At 39.2% G+C, this 26,546-nt stretch overlaps 3 protein-coding genes across 4 annotated transcripts in view; 1 reads left to right on the forward strand and 2 right to left on the reverse strand.

Annotated features, from left to right (window-relative positions):
- Nucleotides 1-65: 65 nt before the first annotated feature.
- On the reverse strand, nucleotides 66-9,551 carry LOC145660279 (phospholipid-transporting ATPase VD-like). Its single transcript, XM_081724710.1, has 4 exons — nucleotides 8,245-9,551; nucleotides 3,980-6,904; nucleotides 3,526-3,720; nucleotides 66-205 (listed from the first exon to the last, which is right to left on the reverse strand). The coding sequence occupies exons 2-4, from the start codon at nucleotides 4,267-4,269 to the stop codon at nucleotides 67-69; spliced, it is 624 nt and encodes a 207-aa protein (XP_081580836.1). The 5' UTR covers nucleotides 4,270-6,904; nucleotides 8,245-9,551; the 3' UTR covers nucleotide 66.
- commd8 (COMM domain containing 8) lies at nucleotides 7,641-13,163 on the forward strand. Of its 2 annotated transcripts, none has more exons than XM_027023606.3 (5): nucleotides 7,641-8,327; nucleotides 11,797-11,952; nucleotides 12,192-12,344; nucleotides 12,452-12,607; nucleotides 12,765-13,163. In XM_027023606.3, exons 1-5 carry the CDS (start codon nucleotides 8,325-8,327, stop codon nucleotides 12,783-12,785), a joined length of 489 nt encoding a protein of 162 aa, XP_026879407.1. In that variant the 5' UTR covers nucleotides 7,641-8,324; the 3' UTR covers nucleotides 12,786-13,163. The 2 variants fall into 2 exon arrangements, with proteins under 2 accessions (XP_026879407.1, XP_026879406.1); XM_027023605.3 differs by lacking the exon at nucleotides 7,641-8,327 and adding an exon at nucleotides 11,235-11,377.
- A 369-nt stretch (nucleotides 13,164-13,532) lies between these two features.
- The window catches only part of gabrb1 (gamma-aminobutyric acid type A receptor subunit beta1), a 28,102-nt gene continuing 15,088 nt past the window's right edge, over nucleotides 13,533-26,546 (reverse strand). Inside the window, exons 6-9 of the mRNA XM_027023581.3 lie at nucleotides 19,204-19,338; nucleotides 16,647-16,799; nucleotides 16,147-16,397; nucleotides 13,533-16,049 (exon numbers count right to left, since the gene is read on the reverse strand). Coding sequence (XP_026879382.1) covers nucleotides 15,702-16,049; nucleotides 16,147-16,397; nucleotides 16,647-16,799; nucleotides 19,204-19,338 — 887 coding nt within the window. The 3' untranslated portion in view covers nucleotides 13,533-15,701. The remainder of the gene's footprint in view (nucleotides 16,050-16,146; nucleotides 16,398-16,646; nucleotides 16,800-19,203; nucleotides 19,339-26,546) is intronic.

A 26,546-nucleotide genomic window follows, 5' to 3' on the forward strand; every position in this document is an offset into this window, starting at 1 on the left:
GCCTTTTCTCCAACATATCGAGCATCCGTCAAACTACACTTCCCATCGGAACATCTTTAATTTCCCTTAAAATCTGAGACTCCATGCTTCCTTTGCCTTTGTAGTTGTCTCACACATGTGAAGAGTGCACAGCGTGCGTAGGCGTACGTGACTGTAACCCTGACAATCTAAAACACACGGGCCGCTCCTCATCCAGGAAACAACCCTGAGGTAATAAACAAGACCAAGTAGAGAAGTAACTTCAGAATGGAAGACAAAAACACAATGAGTTTGTTGTTGGATGGCCAGCTGACAACATCCGATAACCAGAACGCTATCTGCTACTCGGCAAGAACTCCGGTATTAAGAACAGAATATCACTGCCAATACACATAGAAGAACGGCTTTGAGAAGTACTTTGAACTGGCGAGGGCTAATAGGGCTTTTCGTGTGCTTTTGTGATGATAGCAGTAAGTGTTTTACTACAGTCAGTTAATATAAAACAAGGACATGCTGTGGAGGATGGAGGGAGTGAAGGAGACAACTTTCCCGACACCACAGCCCATCACAGCGAGTTTTATTGGCTCCCGTAAGCAATACCACGTCCTGAGCTGAACAGACTGGAACCATCCCACCTGTCAGATTCAGGAACTTTTCATTTTCTCATTTTTCCTGGAACAGCCTCTCAACCTTTAACAATCCGTTTCTGTCTACACACATTTATGGCTCAAATTTCTTGCCACAGTAAAAGTTGGAAACATACTAAAATAGGACATTATGTTTGCACAAATACAGTCCATCTACTCTAACTGTGGAGGTGAGTGGACTGTTTGTGAGCCATGTGGCTGTGTGCTTAATAACATATATCTATTTATATATTTATATATTTATTTATTTATTTAGAGCAAAAAATCCAGGATTCCAGGTAAATAACTGCACTGTAGAGCAAAATATTCATATGTACACAATTTTGGACAGAGGTCCTTCATCAGCTGTGCAAACAAAGTGCTTCTGAAAGAGGAGGCAGAGGAACATAAGGAATATAAGAAAAAGTAGATGTTTAATAACACTCATTTTATGGGGTTCTAAAGTTCAGAGAGTGTAGATCACTTATTTTTCTCTGAGTTCTATCTTCATTGCTGCCATAGCAACAATTGACAATATGTCATTAATGCAGTGTCCACTGGCATTAAAATGCCTTCCCACTGTAAATGACATTAATTAATTAATTGTGATGGTCTGAATGTGTTCAACAAAACAATCAGCAAGTGTGCTCTTGGCTGATTACATCTCTTGTAAGTAATACAGTAGACAACTGCCACAGTAAGGCATGAGGAAGAAGAGGTGATAATCAATCCTTTCATGCTAGTTATTTTAATAACTGTGCTGATAAATTTACATGTAGCAAAACTAGAGTGGATGTAGGCTACAGTACAGACTTGTGTGAGTTTTGTGTAGTGTTTTTTGAAAACTTTAAATAAGTTGATCTCAATTACCTCTTGTAATGAAACTTAATAAAGTGGAATAGAGTGTTAAAAAAGTATTAAGAACACAAACGAAACAAACAAAATGTGAAAAAAACAAGGCCAACACACACTAAACCAATATAGTGTAGCAAAACTGGAAATACTTGAGATATGTAAAAGTGTAACTCAAGGAACATAGGAACAAAGTCAAACCCAAGGAACATAATTAGAGACAGGAGTGACATGACCAATTAATAAGCTCGGGGCATGGCGATAGAGGCGCGCACGCGCATGGGATGCAGCCTAGGAGGGGACTGTGCCGGGACACCTACTCATTTACTTTATTAATCACAGCTTTATCAAAGACTACTCTGTACTTCATAACCATAGAACTATATATCAGAGGAGCATGATGGAAACACTAAAAGGGTGCAGTAACTGTTTTTTGTGCAGAAGCCTGTACCTGTTCTCTCCAAATCTAAATGAAGGTGTCAAAGATCCCAAAATTATAGAAATATTTTAATCACACACCTGTAAATATGCTGAAAACTAAATATCACTCAGAGGATCTACAGGTTGTGTCTGCCACAACTGATGAACTCAGTTTAAGTGGAACATATCCTAGAGCAAATGATATAGAATCATTTGAGCTGAGTTACTGGCTTTTGTTTGATTCTGTCTTTGTTCAAAGCCTCATCTAAAGGGTAAGCACTACTACAGGACTAAATTGGGTCTGCTACAGCATTCAGTTCCAAGACACCTTCTAAATCACAGAATATACCAGAGAAGATGGAATAAAGTGAGGTCACCTGTCCGAATAAACAAACAAACATAAATAAATAGACTCGAATTTGCAAAAACACCATAAAAAAAATTTTTATAATTAAGAATTTCCAAATGAAGAATTTAACTGAAAGGTCCAACTAAAGGTAGGGAATGAAGAAACCTGGCTGTACATGTAAGAAAGTCTTCCACATTGCTGATGCAACTATATGCGACAGAGTTTGCCAAAAATGTCCCCATTTAAAAAAAAAGTTTATACTTAAAACGTCGCCAGTTACTGACCCCAGAGGTGCACTTTATTTCAGCAATGAGGAAATGACATTTTTGCCATTTTGAAAAGGCATGGTGGCATAGTTCGTATTACAGATATCATTGCTCTTAGAGATGGTGTGGTATTTCATATTTGGTACTTAAATTTATTATTGGCCAAATTAAATCTATAATTATGTAATTATTATATACATAACTTACATCAAATGCTTGGCTCAGCACAGAAGTGTTACTTGAATAAATCTCTTGTCACACACAGGCTATGGTGAGTAATAGGCTATGGTGCAACCATAATAATACTTTAACCTGGATACTGGGAAGCCATCAAGATAATATATTCTGAAGAGATTTTACACAGGAACCACCACTCCACCATCCACAGAGATGCTGTCCACTCCATCATCATACAGTAGCAGTAAACTGGCTAGGCTTCTTACTTTTGGAAGATTAAAATAGTTGTGCTGTCGTACTACAGATTGGGGAAGTCTATGGTGTTAGGCATTAGTCAGCACCACAAGGATCTCAGTGCTTGTTTCCAAAGCCAGTACAATCAGGTAGCAATGATAACTTTATGCTGCTTTAAAAGTCTTCAGCAGTCCGAGGAGTGACGTTCATCGTCACTTACCATCTGTGGCAATTTTTGTTCATTTCTTTTTTCTGCTTTGATTTAAGTGCTATGACCAAAGGCGCATGACCCCTCCCCTTTAATTCCCACTTTCATATCTAGTTTATTATGTGTAATTCAGCAGTTAAAACAGGAGTAGTGGAGTATGTTCCACACTAGGAAATAAAAAAATATCTGTCAATTTTAACTGAAGCCATGGAAAAATTTTGAAAAAGTATCAATACCGGTATCAAAAAGGTCAAGCAATAAAACAGCGTTAGCTAGGCACAAATACAGCGCTTACTACTTGACACACATGTAAGCAAACAAACATATCAACCGTTAGGGTGTTATTACAGCTTCTCTGCATTTCATAATGTCAATTCCACACACACACACACACAAAAACACAAACACACTGACCTGCTATAGACGTGCGTGAGTGTGTTATTGATTCTCTGGTCATAACAGTACCGCCTGTAGTCCTCCATGGCATCTTTTAAGGCAATGACAGTGAGGACCACAACAAGAGGGATCATGGTGATCTCTCTCTGAAAGGCCTCCACCACTGGAATCCAGTTCAGCATTGCCAGGAACAGGAAGTAAAGGTTTGCCACTCTGTAGAAACATTCACACTGGATTTTATTGCCCAAATCTATTCACACAGGTAAATCACAATTAACATGCCCCACTGATGCATACTTTACCATTATTTTGCAAGCATTATATATTTAAACATACTGCAGCCCTGCTGACCCCAGAATGACTTTCATACTAAAAGACAGAATCAGCCTGCACCTGATTCTGTGTTATCCCATAAGATATGTTAGATAACCAGTGACATCAGAAACCTGTCTAGTCATATGTGGGATCTCACCTGTGAAACTGTTCGAACAGATTCTTGGGGATGAAGGTGAGAAGAGTGTACTTGGTGGTACGAATACCATTGCCTTGGTATCCCTTAGAGATGCTGTGGTATTCTGCATGGTGTGGACCATGTCGTGCTACCACTGTTCTCAGTTTTCTAGAGCGCCTGTGCCCAGAGTGGTCCTCGTCATCCAAGTCACTCTTTGAGAGCAGTGAGTCAGTTGGAAAGGACCAGGCCTGCCTTGTGTCTGTGGTGTCCACTAATTGCCATTGGTTCCAAATCCAGCGAAACTGCTGCATTATGGGAGGCAAGAGATGCTAGAGCCTAGTGCCACACAGCCTGATCAAACCTCACAGCCTGGCCCTGGAATTGCACTGTACACAAAGGTAGCATAAGACAAAATGTTACTTTCATGTTACTTTCATGAAAATAGACATGTTCGAAAAAGCCAAATCTTAAAAAAATATTCAAAAATATAACATATTTTAGTACATTTGATCTGCTATCAAAAATCAAAATTTATATAGTGCTTTTTACAACAGATAACAAAGCAGCTTTAGAAATGTCCAAGTGCAAGCCCCCGATGAGCAAGCCATGGGTGACAGTGGAAAGGATACACTCCCTAGAGCATGAGGAAGAAACCCTGAAAAGAGCCAAGACTCAAAGGGGGTGGGGGGAGCATTCTCCTCTGCCATAGTCACTTTAAATAGCCAATTATATCATTTACAAAGAAAAGGTTAAAATTATGTTGGTTTTTTTTTTTTTACTCTGCAAGCATGCAACTTTCCAAGAAGATCATTTCACACTACACAAGTGTGCTCCTACTGAAATACCTTCTCTTCATTATATCCTCCCCACCTGTAAGTAGCTACCCCCATGACATAGGTGATGCTCTTTCACAAGTTGGGACAAGAAAGTTGAACACAGTAATAAGGCAGGACTTCAAATACAACCTTCTGTAATTTTGATGTTAAAGGATGTTGTCCACAGAGCATCCATTTTGGACACTCAATAGCCCACTATACTGAAAACATGGAAAACATTCAAATATAACTTACTCAACTATTGTAGCATTAAAGACAAGCTGTCACTTGTGCCATACTTATATGTGTGTGTAAGGGTTCAGAGTATACAAATATTTCATAAAAAGTATTCTCCAGTGACACACACAACACCAGTAAAAAAAATTCTTAGATAATCAGATGAAGGCCATTTTTTATTTCCATATCTGTGGGTGCCTTGTGTGCGTCACCCCCTGCAGAAACATTATTTTCAGATGCAAAACCACAGAAGATACTACATGATCACAGGCCAGCAGTTCATTTTGTTCTTTGAAACTGATAGTAGCAACAATCCAGTAAAAATAGCCTACAGCATGATTCAGTAAGTCGTGCATAATACGCTCATAAATAAAATGCACTGACTCCAGACTTTTGATAAATTTACTTTTGCTCTGACTTCCTTAAAGCAATAAAGGGAATGTTTGTGTAAAAGCTCAGTTTCACTTTCAAAGAATAAAAAAAGAACTGCTGGCCTAGGATCATGTAGTAGCACGACTAGCCAAAACAACTTCCCTGTTGGAAATCCCCATTACGAGAGTGGTTTATTCCACGTTGGGGCACAGTCATGTTCTAGAAGTGGTTATTTTAGTGAAGGGTCATTATATGTGAAGACTTAGATAAGTGCTTAGACTGCTAACATTTTTGTATGATGGTAAATATCTACAGGTTAACACGTTGCCGTGTGGTATTTCTAATAAAGCGATTAGGTTTGTACGAGAATGAGAGTACTTTGGAGAGACAGCACTGGCTTTAAATATTGGTAGATGGGGTAAAGCATGAGATTAGAAATTGCTTGTGGATGCAGACAAAATACTGGCTGTACCACATGCTATTTCGCTAACTATGCTGAGCCCAGGCATGGTGTTGTACTTGGAAAATAAATGGATAGTTTATTTTATAGAGCTTACAATTCCATTTGAGTATGCAGTGGATAAAACTTTTGAAAGGAAAAAAGGTTGAAGTATGCAGACTTGGTGGCTGAGGTGAGAGAATGCAGGTGGCAAGCACATCCAAGACAGGTAGAGATAGGTGTTGTGGTATACTTTGCTACATATCCCCCATCACTGCTGGTGCAGTTCATTATTAGAAGCCGTAAGTTAAGAAGAGCTGTGGAGTTGGGACTTGTCAGAAGTAGGTGAAAGGACTAGCCAATAGTGGAGAAGGAGAGCTCAGACTGGTTGGAGTAATGCTCTATAAAGGGTGGCGTGGCTGAGGTCATCATGTCATGGTCCCTGTATTCTACAGTATTCTGCTTCATTGGTATGTTGGACTCTAATCTACTGTACTGTATTAGGATGTTCTAGAAGTAAATAACAAAGCACTTTTGTAAGTCGCTCTGGATAAGAGCGTCTGCTAAATGCCGTAAATGTAAATGTAAAATGGTGTAAAGTGGTAGATCCACCGGAACCGGTGGCATGGAGCAGACATTGATGGAGCCCAGGATGGATTTGTGTTGGAGAATGCTCATAGGTAATATCCATGTGGAACTGGCAGAACTGGGCATGCATTAAAAGGTGTCACTGTGGCTGGGTACAGACTTAGTCGCTGGGAATGTTATCATGGATTTTATGGCTGTGTTTGCTAGCGGCATAGTGTTTAAGAGGTAAGAGGTTTGGTTGTGTTTGAGAGTAGCATGCTGCTAAAGCGGTGCAGCTTGGTTTAAAGTGAGCTTGGAGGGAGGCGATGCTGGGACACCAGACGTTACGTCTGTGCCTCCTGGACATGTGAGCTTAACTCAATGAAACACAGATGAAGGGAGGTGCCTACCTTATGACTTGTCAGAAGAGCTCATGATGAGGGTGGCTGGAGTGAAGAGAGTACGAAAGGTGAAGCTATGTGAAGCTCTGATGGTGTTTTAATGGCTGTTTTAATTCTGTGTGTACACACACACACACACACACACACACACACACACACACACACACACACACACACACACACACACACACACACACAATTACTTATATAGGTTGTCTAGTGACTGCTGTGAGCAGAACAGCTGACAACAGGGCAAAGACCTTGTAGCAGCTTGGAGAGACAGCCAACAAGGGGGAATAGACCCCAGGGGGGCTGCCGTGGGCTAGCAACTCATGGCAGCAACATCCAAGAGTTGCCCTAACATGTGGCTGCAACCCATCAAAAGCTACATCAAGACAGACAGAGTCAACTGCAGGTGCGCATGTGTAGATGGAATAAGATAACGTCAGTGAAAGGACACCAAGACAAGAACAGGTTACACTCCACAGTTTGCAAGATATCAATACCTCTGTGACTACTAAGGAGAGCTCCAGCACAGGCAACCAGGAAGGTAAATCAGATGTCTACCAGAGGAATGACGGAGGGCAGGAGAGGAAATAAGTGGCAAAAGAAAAAGGAGCTGGAGAGAGGATGAAGAGATGGCCAGGTGCAATAGGTAAGGCAGGTAGGAGGAGAATAAACGATGATCTGAAAGGCATATTGGCCAGTTTAAAGGGATCAGCAGAGAATAAATTAAAAATTTAGGTAAAGTTATTTATGAACATGGAATGGCAAGGTTTGGTAGGTTGCAGGAAAAGGAACGAGGACAAGGTATAGTGACGTCAGGACAGCAAGTAGAATTAGATAGGTTGATGAAGGAATTAAGAGCTCTTACGAAACAACAGAGGCATGTAGCAGAGGAGGAAAAAGATGATATTTATATGTTACAGAAAAACTTGAAAGATAAGCTGGTAGGATATGCTTTCAATTATGTGAAGGCCTTATTTAGAAGGCCTACAGATAAGGATAAGGCAATGGAGTTGGCACTAGATAATCTACCAGTGAGTCACACGGCAAATGAATGTCAGTCCTCCAAAGTGAAGTGAGGTTCAATATGTGATGCGGAATGCAAAGGCAAGTTCTGCACCATGGATTATTCCAAAAGAGTGGAGAAGAGCAGGGGGTATCCTTATTTCAAAAGAAAAAGATTGTGTGTATAGAACAGTCCCAGCTTATACGTCTTCTTAATGTGGTAGGTAAGACATTTGTTAGTGTGACAGGGCAGAGACTGGCAGCATACTTGAAAGCGAATAAACTAGTCAATACGTTAGTACAAAAGGCAAGTGTATATATAAACACAATTATGAAATATAGTGAACTGCTCAAACTGAGAATTTTTGTAACATGGCTACTTCCCATGGCCTCACATGACATTATATAATAACAGGAAATTGATATGGATCAAAGATGACTTACCATAATGTCTGTGGTGTCTTGGCAGTAAATAAGTCCACACTCAGTTTAAATAGCTATTTTGTGAAACAACTGTCTATTTAATGGTGAGTACTGTGTATATCACATGACACTTAAAAATCATCACTGTCGTTACTTTGTCTCATTCTTAATAACGCTACACCATCAACTCGACTGAATGTTCTCATTCACTGTGAGGTGAATGATTTTCAGCGTTAAGATTACTACGAGCATCTTGAATTGGGTGAAACCACGGTAAAGCAGGGTTAGTACTTAGTAAACCAATTAGCAAGTAAATGCACTGTGTATTTGATGTCGTCTTCACCCTTTGATGTAATTTATGATTTCTTGAGGTAATTCATTATATTACAATTATTAGAGTAGGAAATCTGTACGACCTGGTGAAATAGTAATCACGCGACAATCATAAGACAAAAAAAAACCCCAAAATAAGAACTCGTACTTTGTCATTTCAACCAAGGAAGTTAACCTATGTAGCTCCCTACTAAGTTGTTAGGTATCTTAGTAAGGTAAACCAGAAGCTAGCTAGCTAAGTTAACAGTTTTCCATAGAGAGAAGCGGATAGCAATCAAGCCGATATAACCTAGCTAGCAAACGTTAATAATTAGCTAGACCGGTAACGCTAGGGGAATTTGCAAAACCGTTTGCTATTTTGCCTTAGGGCTGGTTTAGGGTTATATTTAATGACGTTTTAAACTTCCTTCATTTCTTGTCGCAAAATAATTTTAACAGTGTTCAATGGCACGGCAATACCCCCTTGCTAGTTAGATAGCAAGCTAGCTAACTTACCTAACAGTTAACAACACAGCAGATCGAAAAGGAACCGCTCAACCACCAACTTACCTCTGAAGTCATAGAACCTACCACATGATCAGTCAATATTTTGGTGAGGTAGATCGGGAGATTGTGCTATAATTTGTGGCTGCGCATGTCTTTAAGCATTACATCTGCTTTTTTCACCGTTAATTAAACATTACTATAGTATGGACTTGCGCGGAACGTCTCAATAATGTGACCTCTTGCGCATCAGCAGCATCACTTGTGGGACCTTTTTTTATGTTTGAGGACTCTTCAATGACACCTCCATTCCAATACTCTAGCCTTTTCCCCCAAATCCTTGCTCGTTTCGTTGGTTTCAGTGTTAATAGGATATTTGATTAAATAAAAGTTTATACATCATAGTAAAATGATTAGGCCAAATTAGAAAATGTCTCAGGGCTTCTTTTCTTTTAAATAGTTAGCCGTTATACACCTTGAAACAGTTCTCCGCTCCATATGATCCTCATAACATATGCTTAAATGCGAACAGATTGTGTTTCAGTGTGTGGGTGTGTCTATATATATATATATATATATATATATATATATATATATATATATATATATATATATATATATATATATATATATATATATATATATATATATATTATACACACACACACACACACACATTGTATATTGTACATATACTCTATTGAACTGTATACAATTTCAATTGTGGAATGGAATACTTATAGGTTTTTAAATTACTTCTAAATATTTTTGTTATGTATTTATTTGCTTGTTTGTTCCTTCATTCATTTTTTATTCAAAGTTCTGTTTCCTTTGGAACTTTAGTGTATATAGTGTGACTTAGCCAATAAATTAGCTACCAGAACAGGTAGGTTTTTCAAAAGTATCACAGATTACTGATTCAGTAATAGATGATATTTGGGGTAAGCAGGTACATTGTCTCCCCTCTCAGGTCTAGCCAAGGCTTTATTCAGAGTGGTCCATCAGCAATCCCGTCAAAGTACTGGCTGTCCAAGTATGGATTCAGTAATGTAGCTTACTTTAGTTACTTGGTTCTATTCTTATGATCCATTTAAATAACATTCCTTGAAGTTGTAAATAGGTATTAAATGAATAACTTCTTTCCAATTGAAGTGGACTTTTCAGCAGGTTAAATGAGATGTGCAGTACTAGCAATATGAATCTTAGCTGAACAGTTAAAATACAAAGTTAGTACTTTGGCAACAAGAAATATTGGCTGCTTGGGATACCCTGCCCTGGTTAGGAATATTCTGACTACATTTCTTTTGTTCCAGTCCATTAGCATTTTTTATATTTCTTAAATGTGCTTCTTTTTTTCAAATTTTAAAGACTAAAGGAAGAATTATATTTGAATGATGAATACAAGACAAAGCATTTTTAAAAGATCAGTTGCAGTGTATCTGTAATCTTAATATATGTGCAGTATACAGATTTTGCCCTAAACAATCTGCATTTTTATTCTTAATTCAAATAAGCATGTTTATGTTAAAATCAGATTATTATTATTATTTGCAATCAAATGTTATAAAGTCACATCTGTCCTGCAGTTCACTGAGAAACCTTTCATTAAATTAATTAAATTACAAGGAATATAGATCAGTGAGACAATGAACAAAGGCTACTACTAAACACTTTGCCACTGCAAAGAAGTTGTTAAAGTGACTTCAAAAGGACAGTTATTAACATTGTGTCACAACCTACAGTTGGGCTCCTTTCAAGTCCTGCGGACTATATGCGTCACATTTTATGTCCACTATAACGCTACTCATTGAACTCAGCAGGTAATTATCAATCTCTTCATGAGCTACATCAATGTGGGCTAAACACAAAACTGTGGGTAGGATAAGGCTTGGAACTGCTGACTTACAGAACAAGAAATAAGATAGTGGTCTCCTGTCCATTCTGCCGAAGCGTGCGAGCAGACAAGGTGCAAATAAAACAAATATTTTTGAAGGAAGAAGACTTTTAAATTGAAATATTTTTCTTCTGTGTTTACCTGCAAGAAAGTTTATAAATTGGGCATCAGGTTTGTTAAAAATTGTTTTTTATTTACTTTAAATCTTATAAATGGAATCAGTGGTAAATTTATGTCCATCATGAACACTGACTTTGATTGATTCGTTTGATTATATTTATTTCAAACTGAACCCCAGAGCACTTTTAACGGAGCACGCGTGAATGTAGTTCAGCGCTACAGTCACATGGTCGTGTCAGCTGCTAAAGAGGTCTAGAGTTAAGCGGAGCTAATGATATCATGATCAAATTGCTCGAAAAAATAGCTCCGGCGCACTGCCCTAAAGTAAGTAGCTAATCAAATACTCTGGGTTGTTCGGTTCATATACTAGCAAATGAGCACTGCCCATAAAAGGTTAAAACAGCTAACCAACAGTTTGTGGAAAAAAAAGAATCGTTAAACGTAAGCTAGTTAGCGTTAGCTCGCTAGCCATTTAGACAACAGTTCCCCATGAATAATTGGCTAGCTAGGTTAGCTTCGTAGTTCAGAGTCCATTCCGTTCTTAAACGTATCCATAGTCCCACAAATGCCAGTGTACCAGTCACGGTTTGGCTCGGGTTTTGTTTATTAGTATGTATTTTGGGTGGCGTATTCCATCAAAGTCTATAGCAGAAAGAGAATAAACTAATAATGCAATTACGTAACGTTCACGTCGTTATCTTATGATAGTAGCCCCTGAAAATTGGTCATTCCTTCTTTTCTAGCTCCTACACCGTGTTGTGGATGGAGTGTGTGGACGGAGCTACCCAAGGCGAATGGAGTATGGTGAATCATGGAGTTTGAACGAGTGGGAGGATTTAATGAGCTCTCTTTCTCAGCTTTTTCGGGTAGCTGTTGGGAGGAAATGCACAGATCAGGAGGTTAGTATTCAAGTGCTCATTTGGAGCATTTTTGTCTTGCATGGCTAATGTTAGGAGAATGCCCTTTTTAACCATCAACTAGATTCTAAATGGTTCATGAACTTGTATATGTTATTGAGACACGTATGCATAGAAGATCCAGTAGTTATGTTATGAACAAAATTATGCTAAAGGGAGGGGTGTGTGCACGTGCATGTCTTACAAAGAGAACCGAGATGGTTGTTGTCTGTGTGTTGTAGGTGCAGGAACTGCTGGGTGATTTGGATGCTGCATGTACACAAGCTGTTTTACAGTGTGTGCATGCTAGATGGGAGGAGGTCAGACAAGCTTTGGTGAACAGAACCAGTGCAATATCCAGCACACAACTACAGGATTTCAACTGGCAATTAAAAGTACAAGATGCACACAAGTTTTGAGTCATGGTGACACATTGCTTTGTCTTTTAGGTTCAAATTGATCTTGCCCATTTGCTGACATTAATTATTTTCTTTCTCTTTAGCTTGCATTATCCAGTGATAAACTGTCATCTTTAAACACTCCTCTATTGAACCTTAGTCTAGACGTGAGGGAGAATGGAGTCCAGAGAGCTGTAAACATAGAAATGAACAAAGAGGAGCTACAGACACTCATCAACACATTAGATGCAGCTAATAAGGTACCAGCTGTTTGTCTTTTGTCCACTCTCTCACGCTGATGTACATATGCACATAAAACAGGGTAAGGACTCCATCATAATACTGTTTATAGATGTATAATGTGTAATGTTTATGCAGGCTCTCTTGCATCCTCTAATGCAATATGTACTTTCTTAGGTAGTCCTGCAGTTGAAATAACACACGAATGGCATTTTTCTCTCCACTGAGATGGATCTGCAAAGACATGCCTAAGGAAAGAGGAACTACAGTGCCTTTATGGTTCTGTACAGGATGGAAAATTATTAGCAGCAAATACTGGGAGGGAAACATTGGAAAGACTGGGATGTGGCTGTGTACAGGGGGTTGGGGGGGTGAGTGCATGGGTAGACTGATTTGCTGCTGGCATTATAGTAAATAGTTGTGACTTGGTGCCTCAGGCAGTCATCTGTTGTTGCTTGACTTACAGTGTGATTTGGTTTTCTGATTTATCTTAATGATCATTCAAGAATTGTTTTTTTATATTAAGGATTTGATACTGCCAAATTCTTTAAGAATAAAAAAGTTTAATACAAATAATGTGGTTAATTATTTTACATTTGTGTTATGTCTTAAATAATGTATAATACATACAAGGCAAGTGAAAATCTACCATGTGGGTAGATTCACAAACTTCCAAAGACAGAAATCCAGTCAGATATACCACTTCTAATATCATCTATTACTTATCTAAATGATAATTAAGAGATGGTATTTGGGCTAAGCAGGTATATTGTATCCCCTTCCACTCTTCAGAGTGGTCCATCAGCAATCCCTTCAAAGTACTGTCTGCCCAAGTATGGAATTCTTAAACAGCATTTTCTTCAGTTTACCTTTTCACCCTATCAGTTATTTGCAAGTATACTGAAAGATCACTCATGGGTCACAGAAATCCTCAACACAATGACACTGGTTTGATGAAATATTTTATTTGAACCCTTTAAAATTTGTCATTTAAGGACAAAGGATTCTTAAGAACTGTGCTTGCAGTCATAGGCTTATAGACACACACACACGCACGACTCTCCATCTCATACATTCCAGTAGCTCATTCACACGCATATTAGCATGGGAAAATGATAAAAAGCAAAAGCATTTTACAGCTGTTACATTAATAGCATCATTTGAATATTTTAAAGAGACCCTTAGAATTCTTTTTGGCATCTGCTGTGGTAGACATCCCAGGTAGGTATGTAGGTTAACATTTTTCCATTATGTCCTTATGTCTTAAGTAATATATGTATGCATTACCAGTAAGAATGGGCTTATGGATGCCCATATTCTGGTGTAATGTGTGTGTGTGTGTTTTGGGTCTCTATTTGACCAAAAAGAAGCTGGTGCCCATGTTGACAGCCAATCCCCAAACTGCACTTTTTCCAGTCATGTATTGTCACCAGCATGCTGGAATGTTACTCTACTAGCTACATATTAACAAAACTATGCAATGCCTATAATTTAGAGCATCTTAAAAGCCCATGATAGTAACCTGTTAATTGTTATCATGGTAGCCTTGAGATATTGTTTTCCTCTAAAAAGTGAATTCACTGAGAGTCAACAACGTCACTGTATGTTTAACCCTGTAAAATGGCTCAATTTTGATTTGAAGGCACAAACCGAGCCATAAGATGTAACAGCACATTGTTTAGATCTTATCTGCATCTCTGTTTTTCTTTTGTTTTTATGGTGAGCCTGGGTACCACATCAATCACAGTGAATATGTTTCAAGCTAAATGTAAATGAGAAAGGTGGATACTCAAAACACAGTTACAAGCAAACAAATAAGTTATCGAATTTATCTACATTTAGTATAGGTATATTTCTAGCAAGGATAAAGCTCTCTCTTAAGTCATGATGGTTTAACTCCGTGGTATATACTCAGTGTGGGACAGGACCCAATTCTGGAAGGACTGCAAAGTCAGAACATGGCATTAAGAGGAGAGATGGTGAGAATGTTTTCTTCTCCCTCTGTTCTCTTAGCATTTACCCTTCAGATTTAACAAACCAAGTCTTAATGGACTAGTTCAGGGAAAAATCTAATTTACAGAATTTTTCTAAGAGATGGTTTGGTTGGTGTCTGGAGGGTAATGGCACATGTGTGATAATTTAGGCATGCAGTTAGCAAAATACTAACTTCTGGACATAAGATTCCATTCTAATTACCTTACCCTGAGTTCCAGTTCAAAACTAAAGAAGCAAAATCAGATATTTCCATTCTAATTACCTTACCCTGAGTTCCAGTTCGAAGGATGAGGGTATAATCCTTCCTAGAACAGCTCATTTGAAAGTATGGTGACATCATCTTTTATTACCTGATGTCTAAAGAAAGAAAATGCACATTTGCACTCTCCCAGGTTACATCTGTTTTGACACTGGGTACAATGGCTATGTGTGACTGTTGGCGAACTAATAAAGAATTCAATGGAGTACAGAAAGTGTTTTGACACACACAAGCACACCCACAAAAGACTTAAAGCTTATATATGTCAGTCTTCCTTTCTTTGTTCACAGAGGATCTCTGCCCACCATAAACATACTTATTGTAAAATATATTTATCGAAAGTAGTGTAAAAAGCCCTTACATACTCTTGGGGCTTAAGATGATGGGTAATGCAAACAAATAAGTTATGGTGAGATGAGTTTGCAAGCTAGTACTCATTTTAGAGTGTATGAAGTGCATACATGCATGGTGTGTGAGGAGGCAGCATCCTTCACTACAGAGAAACACCTTTGCACGATTGCAAAGCCCCACTGGTCAATTATCACATGAAGCAGGAGCCATAAAACATAAAGTGCTGAATTCCTGTGTCCTATTTAAATTATACTAATACTATGTTATCTAGATTATTTGATATTTTATAGAAGGTAGGATAACTTAAATTGATAAATAAACCATATTTATCTTCCCTAAATTATGTATATATATGCATTTATTTATTACTATAATCTAACATATTTACAGAGAAAATACTACTTTTGCATCTCCTTCCTCCTTTGTAACCAAATGCCACATCCAAACAATGCTTTAGAAAGCCGGATGGGCCTGATGAGTACAAGCTGAGCTGTGTGGGTTTATGCCCCCTAGTGGACATAGTAAAGCCAGTACACAAGGTTGAAGAAGGTGTAGGTGATAGGGAAGATGACACGGGACCACTTGTCAATGGCATTCACGTCTGTTAGGTCTGGAATTTTCACCTTTAGTTGAGAGGCTCGCCTCCTCAAGCGGCTCTTCTTTTGCGTGATTGGCCGCTCAAGGGCAGCGGTGGGCCGGCCATACAGGTCATGGCCTGTAAGAGGCTTGCGGTACTGGATGCTGGCACTGTCATAAGAGAACATGGTGTTCCGAGGGTCACCAAGACCACCTAGCATCTCAGCCCCAGTGAGGCGCAGATCAAGGTTGGTGAGGGGAATGTTCCCATGGGGATCCACCTGTAAGAAGGAGAGAGAGAAATGGGGAAGAGACAGGGTTTAATAGGGAAGAGATGCACTGCCTTACAAAAGCCAGCCGACTGTTAGATCTGCCCACCTGCACTTTGTTGCTTTCTAGCCTGCTCTTCTCATTGTTGCTCTTGGCAGCTTTCTCTGCCACTTTCTTCTGTAGCTGGGGGCCTCGGCCAAAGAAAATGTAGTTGACAAACGCATACTCCAGCAGGGCCAAAAACACAAAGACAAAGCAGCCCATCAGATAGATATCTATGGCCTTCACATAGGGGATCTTAGGAAGCGTCTCCCGGAGATGGGTGTTGATGGTGGTCATGGTCAGTACAGTGGTGATTCCTATAGAGATACAGTTAGACTTACACTAATGGCCTGCACAAGTAAATAGAACTTGCAAGAGGGAATAACAGTAATGTTATCATTATATAATCATCTTAAAATATTGGCATGAATACTTTACACACCTTAACATGGTTTATCTGTTTTATGAGGTTTATGCGATGTAATATTTACCACAACAGCACTAAACCTATTACTGTTACACACACACACATACACACACACACACACACACACACACACACACACCTAAGGCTACCCGTGCTGCAGAGGCATCATAGTTGATCCAGAAGGAGACCCAGGAAAGGATGGTGATAAGGTTTGAGGGCATGTAGGTCTGCAGGATGAAATATCCAATATTTCTCTTCAGCTTAAAACTCAGTGACAGACGAGGATAGGAACCTTAGGGAAATAGGGAGAAGAAGAGAACAAGATCTTTGGCACACACTCACAATAATAATGTGCTAGCACCTTGTACAGCCTAGACAGAATTACATTCAAAACATTTACAATTCAAGAGCTAGGACAATTCTATCATCCTTCGATAGCCTAGATAAACCGTTACGAAACCAGGAATCAGAAATACAAACACACATACAGTGCCATCTATCAGTAATTAAACAACAACAGTTTCTTCTTCAGCACATTGGAGTTGAAATTAATGCATTTCTTTGAGGTTAAACTGAAAAATATTGGTTTTTAACCACAGATCTTTTTATCCCATTTCAATTGACCAAAGGTAAATGCACAAATAATGAACCTCTTAAATATAAGAGGGTAGTGTTTAGTTTTTGGTTGCAGACCGCCTAAAGAAACCACCAGAAACAAGGCCCAGTGCAGTCTGCTTTTATTAGCGAGAGGTTTATTTCACAACTGATCAAAACCATAAAAATGTAAATACTAGATACATGTAATTAAATACTGCATAATTTTAAAAGTAACACTTTTTTTGAGAATCTTTGAGAAAATTCTAATAAGAAAATGAAATGTATCTTGTTTGTACACCATTTGCTTCACCACAGGTCCACTGAAATGGTACCACAGACGTGCTCCTAGCATACACAGTTAACTGCTGTCATCTCGGTGACTAATCCCTGGTATTAACTCAATAGGTATGGTCTTCAGTGCGGATTTGCCATTACTGGTGGTGCTTTGGCTGCTCAGAATGAAGTTTCCAGCTGTTTGTAAAATTGTCAAGACAACTTAACAAAGCAACTTGAGGCCAAACTGTTCTCCTGAGTGCTGACAAAATATGTGAGGTCTAAATTCTTCACTTCTAGGGCAGACTTCTGGACCATAATATGTCTTCATTGCTGACAGCCTATAATGCTGCTGTTTTCCAGTCCTATGCTGTTTTGGGAGCCTTGGACTTTAGTACTGCTTTCAGTGAGTGAAATACTCAGTGGGGTTTGGGCAATTGACTTGACTAGTCGAGAACATTTTACTTTTTGGCCCTAAGAATCTTCGTACTTGGTTTAGTAGAACATAAGTCTTGCTGCAAGAACTATAAACATTTTTAAGGCACTTGGTTGGATCAGAGGATTTAAGATAATAGGATTTAAGTGCTTCAGAAATGATATTTCTGCTACTGTCAACAGTCTCATCTGTATGAACAAGTAAGCCAGCTTCATTAGCAGCTACAAATACCATTGTCAACATAGTATAACAGTAGTACATGACATCTTGCATCTCAATAATATTCTTGATGATTAAATGTATTCTTCAGTTATGTCACTCAGGTCTCTCGGGTTGTATGTTATTTCTACAGCCATGTTCTTTTCAGATGCTTTTTAACAATGTATCAGACGTTTGATTTTGATACATCAAATGTTTTGGCTGCATTTGTATTCTATAATTTTTTAGACTACTTACATGGCATTCACACTTTGGCCCTTATGTAGAGACAACAGCAGTATTAACTAGAATCTACTCTTCACTATGATTCTTTTGTATGAATTCATGATGCAACAACAACTTTTCAGCCAATTATAAATGGCTAGTTAAAATGGGTGGACTATGTATAAAAAGGTTGCCATTTTTGTGTGGTTTATCCAATCTGTAAATATTCTTTAATTAAAGCTGACATTCTGCACTTGAACACTCCTAGTTCTTGTTAGATTTAAGTGTGTTGGCGTACGAAAAACAAAACTCAGTCTCCAAATACTGACTGCATGTTAGATGGGTTGTTTATGTCTAAAGCTCAAAGAACAGTCACACAAAGTACAGCCTAATCATGCACTTGATAGAAGATTTTATACCTGCACTTGAACGGTCCTGTCTAGTAACAACTGACATAGTATTGTAATATATTGTATCTTTCAGTCTATGTTTCAGCAGTGACACTTATTTCTGGCAGTGCCGTGGTTTAAAGGTATTTTTGGACTCTAACCTATTTGTGCTAGCTAGGGATCGTTTTCTGAGTAGACATCAAAAACACCACTACCCCATAGACTGGTTTGGCAAGACAGCCAAAGCGCAACTGCTCCATAGAATGGTTAAGTACTACTGCTCGATTGAATGGTTAAGCACCACTGCTCCAAAGAATTATTAAGTTTGTCATAGAGGAGCAGCACCATGGCACAAGAAAAAAGTTCTCATCACTTCCTAACTAATTATTCTACAGGTTGCTGCATGAGCTTCAGTAGATAATACAGTACATGCTACATAAGGCAGGGTAGCAGGCATAGTATCCCTGTGCCCCCCACCACAAAGGTCGAAAATCATTTTGAAAAGCAATACTGTGCATAACTGTTGCATTTTAAACATGCAGCATGACGTTACATAGTGGTGAGAAGATATGCTGTACCTGTGGCGAACACTGCCTTGGTAGACAATGTTTCATAGTCAATGATGGAGAACTGTGGCAATTCAATGTTGTCCACCCCTGTCACTGAGCTGCCCCCCATCCAATAAAACTCAATGTCATCTGTAGTGTAACCATCTGTGAAAAGAAAGAGAGGGGCTTAGAAAGAGATTGAGAGAGAGAGAGAGAAATTCAGTTATTTACAGGGCAACAAAATTCATAATACTGTGAAACTATAAAATTTGATCGTTCATATCCGTGTTTGGCTGCAGTCCTTAAGGCTCTGTGAACTGGGGCCTGTTTACAGACGTGGAAGGTATGCTCACTGCTCACTGCCATATGGCATCATTTTGTTATAAAACCATCTGGTTCCCTGCCATGTTCATTTAGAGTGTTCTCGTCAACTTGTCTTCAAACACATTTTAAAACAACAAAAGCAACTTTCAAATGTTATAATTATCTCATAGATGTTATGTTCTAGTGTGTTTACTATATGAGATTTTTTTTATAGTTATTAGCTACTGTAGCTAGCTATAATATACAGTAATTGATTAGCATTGTTGCTAGTCCTTAGTGTTGTTCTGGTAGGCCTACAATACTCTGAAGTGTTTCAAGATGTTCTCGCTTTTGTTTTAACATAACACAAAAGAAGTGCCTTTTCTTAATTTTAGCTACTTTATTTTATTTTTCCTTATTGTATGTAGTTCTAAGATTCTTTCACATCTATGAATAAACTAAATACATTTAATTCATTCATTAATTAGTTAATTAAGAGTAATTAGTAAATTTGCAAAACACCACTCATGATTTATAGAATTAAATACTTCAAACTCACATAAATTTTACTTCTGCACTCACCAGCACTTGTTTAGAAACAACTCCCTTATTGGTAACCCTTCTACAGGTCAGTAGTGACAGGACATTTACAATTGAGGCATTGAACCATGTATCATGTTTGCAAAGCACACTGGGCATTTGCTTTAACACGGTGCCTCACTGTTTGTATCAACTTATTGTTACCATGTGACTGATGATGTCCAAAGGTTATCATATCACTGAAACACTGGTGGGGATTTGACTGGTTTGAATTTTCTTTCTGGAAGAATGAATACTAATCTGGGGTTAGTCATAAAAAAGTGATTTTGTAGCTGAAGGGTGCAGGTAGAAACACTGAACTGGGGTCACTCAAGTTGTGTTGAGCATGATTACAGTTGGAAAGCTGTGAGGGAGTGTTATTCATATCCTATTAAAAGTGGTCACATTGTGAAAGATGGGCAGTAAGAATACTGAGTTGGTGTCAAAGCGAATGAGAAGGTATATACGGGGGAGGAGACTGTAAATGACCGATTTGGAGTCAGACATATTGAGCTTGATATGTCGTTGAGGGTGGGTTTAAGAATACTGATGTGGTAGTGGTTGTCTCTCCACACAGCACAGGGCATAAGGCACATTTGCCATTGGTAATTGCTATTTCGTTGGAAACAATAAAACTTGCTTGCACTGCTGCACCTTTCTGTGCTGTTGTTGTTGCGAACATGCTCTCTAACAGCTTTTTGTTTTATGTCGTAATGTAAATTGTAATCTTTCATGACTGCATCAGCCTTAAATTTAAGCTGCATCTACATCTCTTGAGTGAGAACAAGCTCATCTCAACCCCTGCTCCTCCTGCCTCATTAACTTTTCTTTTGTTTAGAAATCTCTGTAGGTACTTTGTAGGTGCACTCATGACTAAGCAAAAAAGACAAATCTGTAGAATTGGGGTCTGTAATTGGTCAGTCACATCATAGTCATTACTTAATTTAAGAGTGCTAATATGGCTTAGGGGTTAGGAATGCTAAAGAATAGTCCCTCATATTGAGGGTAACTATATGGAATGGGCCCCTGTAAAGATATTGATCTGATTTCATAATATTCAAAATGTGAATGCCCAGTGCTGTAAGAGTGGGAACATCTCTGTGAGAATTCCTCAGACTGGGCTAATGGGATTTTTCCTCTCTGTAGTTTTGCCATTATCTACAAAGAACAGAGGGCCCTGGCACATTATAGCTTCATTATGGGACAGAAGCCATTTATCTTCTTTATCCAATTTTGTCATAGAAGATACAGTCTAGGTGACATCATTGACTGTCACCATGACTACAAACACTAAAACTTGAGTCTTTTGGCCATATTCAATTTGGTACTAATATTCAGAGTCAGAGACAGGGCCCAGTTCAACATTCATGTCAAAGGTGAGTCTGAATAAACTGTTAGGAAACATCATTCCCTGCTTAAAAGCATATTAATCGGCAATGTGAACATACCCAACCAATGGGAACATGCAAATCCTGAGAGAACGACCAGAGTGATCTGTAGCGTGTTCGCTGAGATGTTAGCAATGCGGTTTCTAACGCATGTTGTGATTTGTGTCTTCTAGCTCGGACATGACATTGGCCTCACAGAATTACAGCCGACTGCCCGCCAGAGTGCACACCCAATTACAACCACTGTCCGTCAGCTAGCGAGAGACAGAAGCCCAGGTTGGGGGTGTGGTGGGGGGGAGGGGGGGGACAGAGTAAGCCATGTTGAAAACGAAAAAAAACAAAACGCATCAGTTAGCACAGTTGTCCTCTCTCCAGGCATGGCTAATGATACATGACACGTTGTACTAATGTGCCTTGGCTGTGTGGAGGAGTCTGGCACACCAAATCAAGAGTTCGCCATCCTCTGGGCAGGGAATGCAATGCTTACATGGAATTGTGCTACTGGCTGTATTCCAAAGCATGCCAATAAAGGAAATCCAAGAGGAGACTAAGGCTACTCTTCTGTTCTCCCAGAACAGAGAAGACAGCAGGCAGACAGCGAGCATTCGGCCATGTTAATTTCTGCACAGGCTGATCAGTAGTACATAAGAGTTGGGGTAAGGGAGCTGATTGAGCAGACACCTCACACTGCATTTCCATGGCTGGCTAGAGAGCCTGGGGAGTGCAGCAGCTTGGCACGCAGGTGGAATCTATTATTGACGGCAAGGTGATGTGGAGGGCCCCGTGTGCCTTAATGCAGCAGCTCCAGCATTTGGCTCTGACTTCCTCTGACTGGCAGCATCCACAACATCTCTATCTCCCCCTGGGTTTTTTGCCCAGCAAAACAGATGTTTATTTTCTTTTTTTGTACACACAGTATGTAACAGAACTTCTTGACCTTGAAAAAACATTTAAAGATGCAGTGTCTCACAAGGCTGAAAAGATGCCTATTTTACAGAACCACAGATTTGTCCATTCACTGGGGGCAAAAGGCACTGTGAAGTTCAATATGCTGACTAAATGTTGACCTCTGCTCTGAAGACAAGTAATTGCCACATGCCAATCACATTTTTAGTATAGAGTGTTTCACCAGAAGATCCACAGGGTAGTAGATACTCTGGTTAGGTCATGTTTGAACAAGAGTTTTCTATTGCTATGAGTTTAAGAAACACTGGAAATGGTTATTTTACACTTCACATCTTTTCAGCAAATGAAAGAGTGGAGACAAGTCCACAGTGCTGGTTCACATATTTGTTTCTGATGACCACTCATTTTACCTTAGTGAAACTGCAGTTAGGGAAAGAATCAAACACTGACATGCATGTAAAACAAAGTAATGTAATTCAATGTCATATGATCCAATGTGTTCTAAAGGTACATCCGACATTTGAAAGCAATGGCCAGGCTTGATCTACTGCCACCCTTTTGGTGTCACCTGAGGGACTACACCAAGCCAACCAGACTTGGTGTCATCTTAGGCACTGCACCCAGCTAACCAGACTTTTTCTTTGGTATATTCTGCCATTGTACTTAAAGTTCAAGAACTAGTACTGCTAGTAGTTGTCCATCATCCACCCAAATATACACGCTCCTTCTTAACAGTATTGTATGAACTATTGTCCAGTTGTGTATCTAATCACAATAGGATTCTTGTGACTGATGATTTTAATGTTGTTAATGCCTCAAAAAGACAAAAAAAACTACTGAACTTTTAACCGTGTTTGATTTTACTCAGCACATAATCATGGTCATACTAGATTTAGTCATGACACAAGGCTTACATAAATGGAATTTTGAATATCGCCCTCTCTGATCACTACTGTGCACTTTTAGTATGTCTAATTTTTGTCTGGATGTCCAATTTTCACCCAGACCACCATACTATCAGATATCACAGCCACCCCATCCACCTCTCAGACCATCACTTTCTATCCTTTTCTCTCTCTCCCTCCCTACTCTTTCCATCCATACCTCCCCAATGTATTCTTCCTCCTTCTGTCAAAATCTATGCTCAATCGCTCCCTCTTCCCTTACTTCTACCATTTTGTCCACCCTTCCTCACCCTGACTCTCTTTCTTCTCTACCCCTGGATACAGTTAATAATACTTTCCTTTCTACACTCTCCTCATCGATTAATTTGTGCGCCCTCTCCTCTAGACCTGCAAGATCTCCCCCACCTGCCCCTTGGCTAACAGGAGCTCTCCACTGCCACAGGAGAGAACCAAGGACTGCAGAGAGGCGGTGGAGGAAACCTCGCCTAGATTCAGACCTCAGCTCATACTAGTCTCTCCTTTCCAAGTTCTCACTAGAAGTAACATCTGCAAAGTCATCCTACTACAGAGGAAATTTGAATCATCAGCATCTGATCCATGCAAGCTCTTCAGTATTTTTTCTTCTCTCCTTAACCTTCCCCTTGAGGGGAATGAGGGAGGCCTCATTTCTTGCTCCTGAGGATTTCATCACTTTCTATGCAGCAATCCACCAGTCCTTTTCCTGTGTTCCCACTCTTCCAACCAGTGTTCATTCCTCTATATCCAACTCTCTGGCTTCTTTTTCTCCTCTCTCCTCAGAATTCTTCAACTTCTGACTTCCAGCAATACGACTACATGTCTGCTGGATCCCATTCCTTCCACTATGTTCAAGACAATCTCAAGAGATCTGCTTCCTTTCATTTCAGTCATCATTATCAACTCCTTATCCTCTGTACATGTACCAACTGCGTTCAAAACTGCCAGGGTGGGACCAATCATAACGAGGGCAACACTGGACAGCTCCAACATAACCAATTACAGACCGGTATCACTTCTCTCTTTCTTCTCAAAAGTTCTTGAATGAGCAGTTTACAATTCAATTATCAATTCAATTATCAATTACAAAATCAATTATCTCTTTTCTTCACCCAGAACCAGCTCCATGATCCCAATCAGTCTGGCTACAACCTGGCGCATTCAACAAAAACAGCCCTCATAGCAGTAACAGAGAAACTTCATACTGCCAAAGCTGTCACACTGTCTTGATTCTTCTGGACCTTTCATCAGCCTTTGACACAGTAATCCACAACATTTTCCTGTTCTCTCCAGCCTTTGTGTGACTGGCTCTGCATGGAAATAATTTCAGTCCTATCTGGAGGAACAGTCGTATCAGTTAACATGTAGACTGTCCACCCATGTCCCCCAGGGCTCAATATTAGGCCTTCTTCTCTTTGTATGCTCATTCTCTTGGTGTTTTTATATCTTCTCATGGCTTCTCTTACCGCTGCTATGCTGACAATTAATTATTTCCCACCCTTTGACACAGATGTATCGCAGCAATTATTATATTTAATAATTATATTATGGATGACAGCCCACCACTTGAAGGTCAACCAACATTAAGCATTTACATTTATCTGACGCTTTTATCCAAAGGCTTACAATTATGAGTACAATTTGAGCACATAAGGGCTTTTCTCTGGGGCCCAACAGTGGCAGTGGGACTTGAACTGGCAACCTTCTTATTATTAGTCAAGTATCTTATCCACTGAGCTACCACTGCCTAAAACCAAACTTTCTGTACCTCCCAGGAACTCACAGCCATTACCATGACCTCACAATTTCCTTCGAGAACTCCCTAGTATCACCATTTGAAGCTGCTTATAGCCTGGGCATAACTATGGACAACCAGTTGTCATTCTCAACTCATGTTTCAAATCTGGACCGGTCTTACAGATTTCTCCTTTGTAACATACGAAGGATTCAGCCTTTTCTCTTGCAGGAAGCTGCCCAGGTGCTTGTGCAGTCTCTTCTAATCTCAAAGTTAGACTACTGCAACTTGCAACTTGCTGGTCTTCCTCTAAGAGCCATAGGACCTCTTCAACTTGTTCAGAATGCAGCAGCACAACTGGTCTCCAATCTTCCAAAGTTCACTCTGCTGTTGCATTAGCTGCCCCCATCACATTTAAAACCTTGATGCTTGCCTACAAACACAAACATGGACCAGCCCCTCCATACATGATGTCAATGGTCAAAGCCCAATCCATACCTCGCGTACTTCAAACCTTGGCTTGAAACACCATGCTTCAAGTCTCATGGAAGACAAGCTTCAAGACCATTATCTGTCCTGGCTCCCAGATAGTGGAATGAACTTCTGCTGGCTGTCCAGACAGCAAAGTCCCTTCAAATGCAGACTGAAGACCCATTTATTTGTGGACTATTTAAATGAACACTGATCCAGCACCTATGTCAAGTAACTGAAACTCTAGTACTTATTGTAAGGTATTATTTATTGTTATTTATTGTACTTATTGTTGTCTGAGATAGAGTTTATATGTGTTTTGCACTTCTAGGCATCAGCATTGATCTCTGTATTTTAACAGTATTCTATTTCAACTGTATTTTAAATTCTGACTGACTGTACTTGCTAGTATACATTCTATGAGTAAATGACAAAGTCTCTCTGGATAAAAACATCTGCCAAATGCCATAAATGTAAATGTACATGTTTTTATTGACATACTAACACCATAAAGAAAAGTGATATTTTAACATACAAACAGCAGCTTTAGTAACACTGAACATTACAAACTTTCTTTACATGTTAACTCAAGAAGACATGACATGGTTAAGATCTGTTTTAGATAGTGTTTTGCACCAGAAGGAACTACAGAGAAGTCCTTGACCATAAAAATGCCTTAGAAAAATGAATAGATAACCCAACTGAAAATGGACTGCCTCAAAGCAGAATAGAAATTGAGGAAAATTATTCATTATGAAATTCTTAAAAATCATATTAACATTCATAACTGTGCAGTACAAAGACAGACATACAGTTATGTGCAAAATAGCAGCAGTCTAACATCACTAATGTATTTAATTACTGATTTTGGCAGAAAAGATAATACAACATGGGGGGAAAAAAAATCATGACTAGGTGTAGCCGAGTAATGGGCAACCAACAGAATCAATGGTCATGACATGCATGCTGCTAATTGGGTGTAATTGACTCATTTAATGAAAGGGGCGTGTTGAAATTAATAGCAGTGTTGAGTTCAATTAGTGAGGTCATTCATTCTATGAAGAAACAGGT

Source organism: Electrophorus electricus, chromosome 12 (genome assembly GCF_041902795.1).
Source record: "Electrophorus electricus isolate QZ-2024a chromosome 12, ASM4190279v1, whole genome shotgun sequence".
Lineage (NCBI taxonomy): Eukaryota > Metazoa > Chordata > Actinopteri > Gymnotiformes > Gymnotidae > Electrophorus > Electrophorus electricus.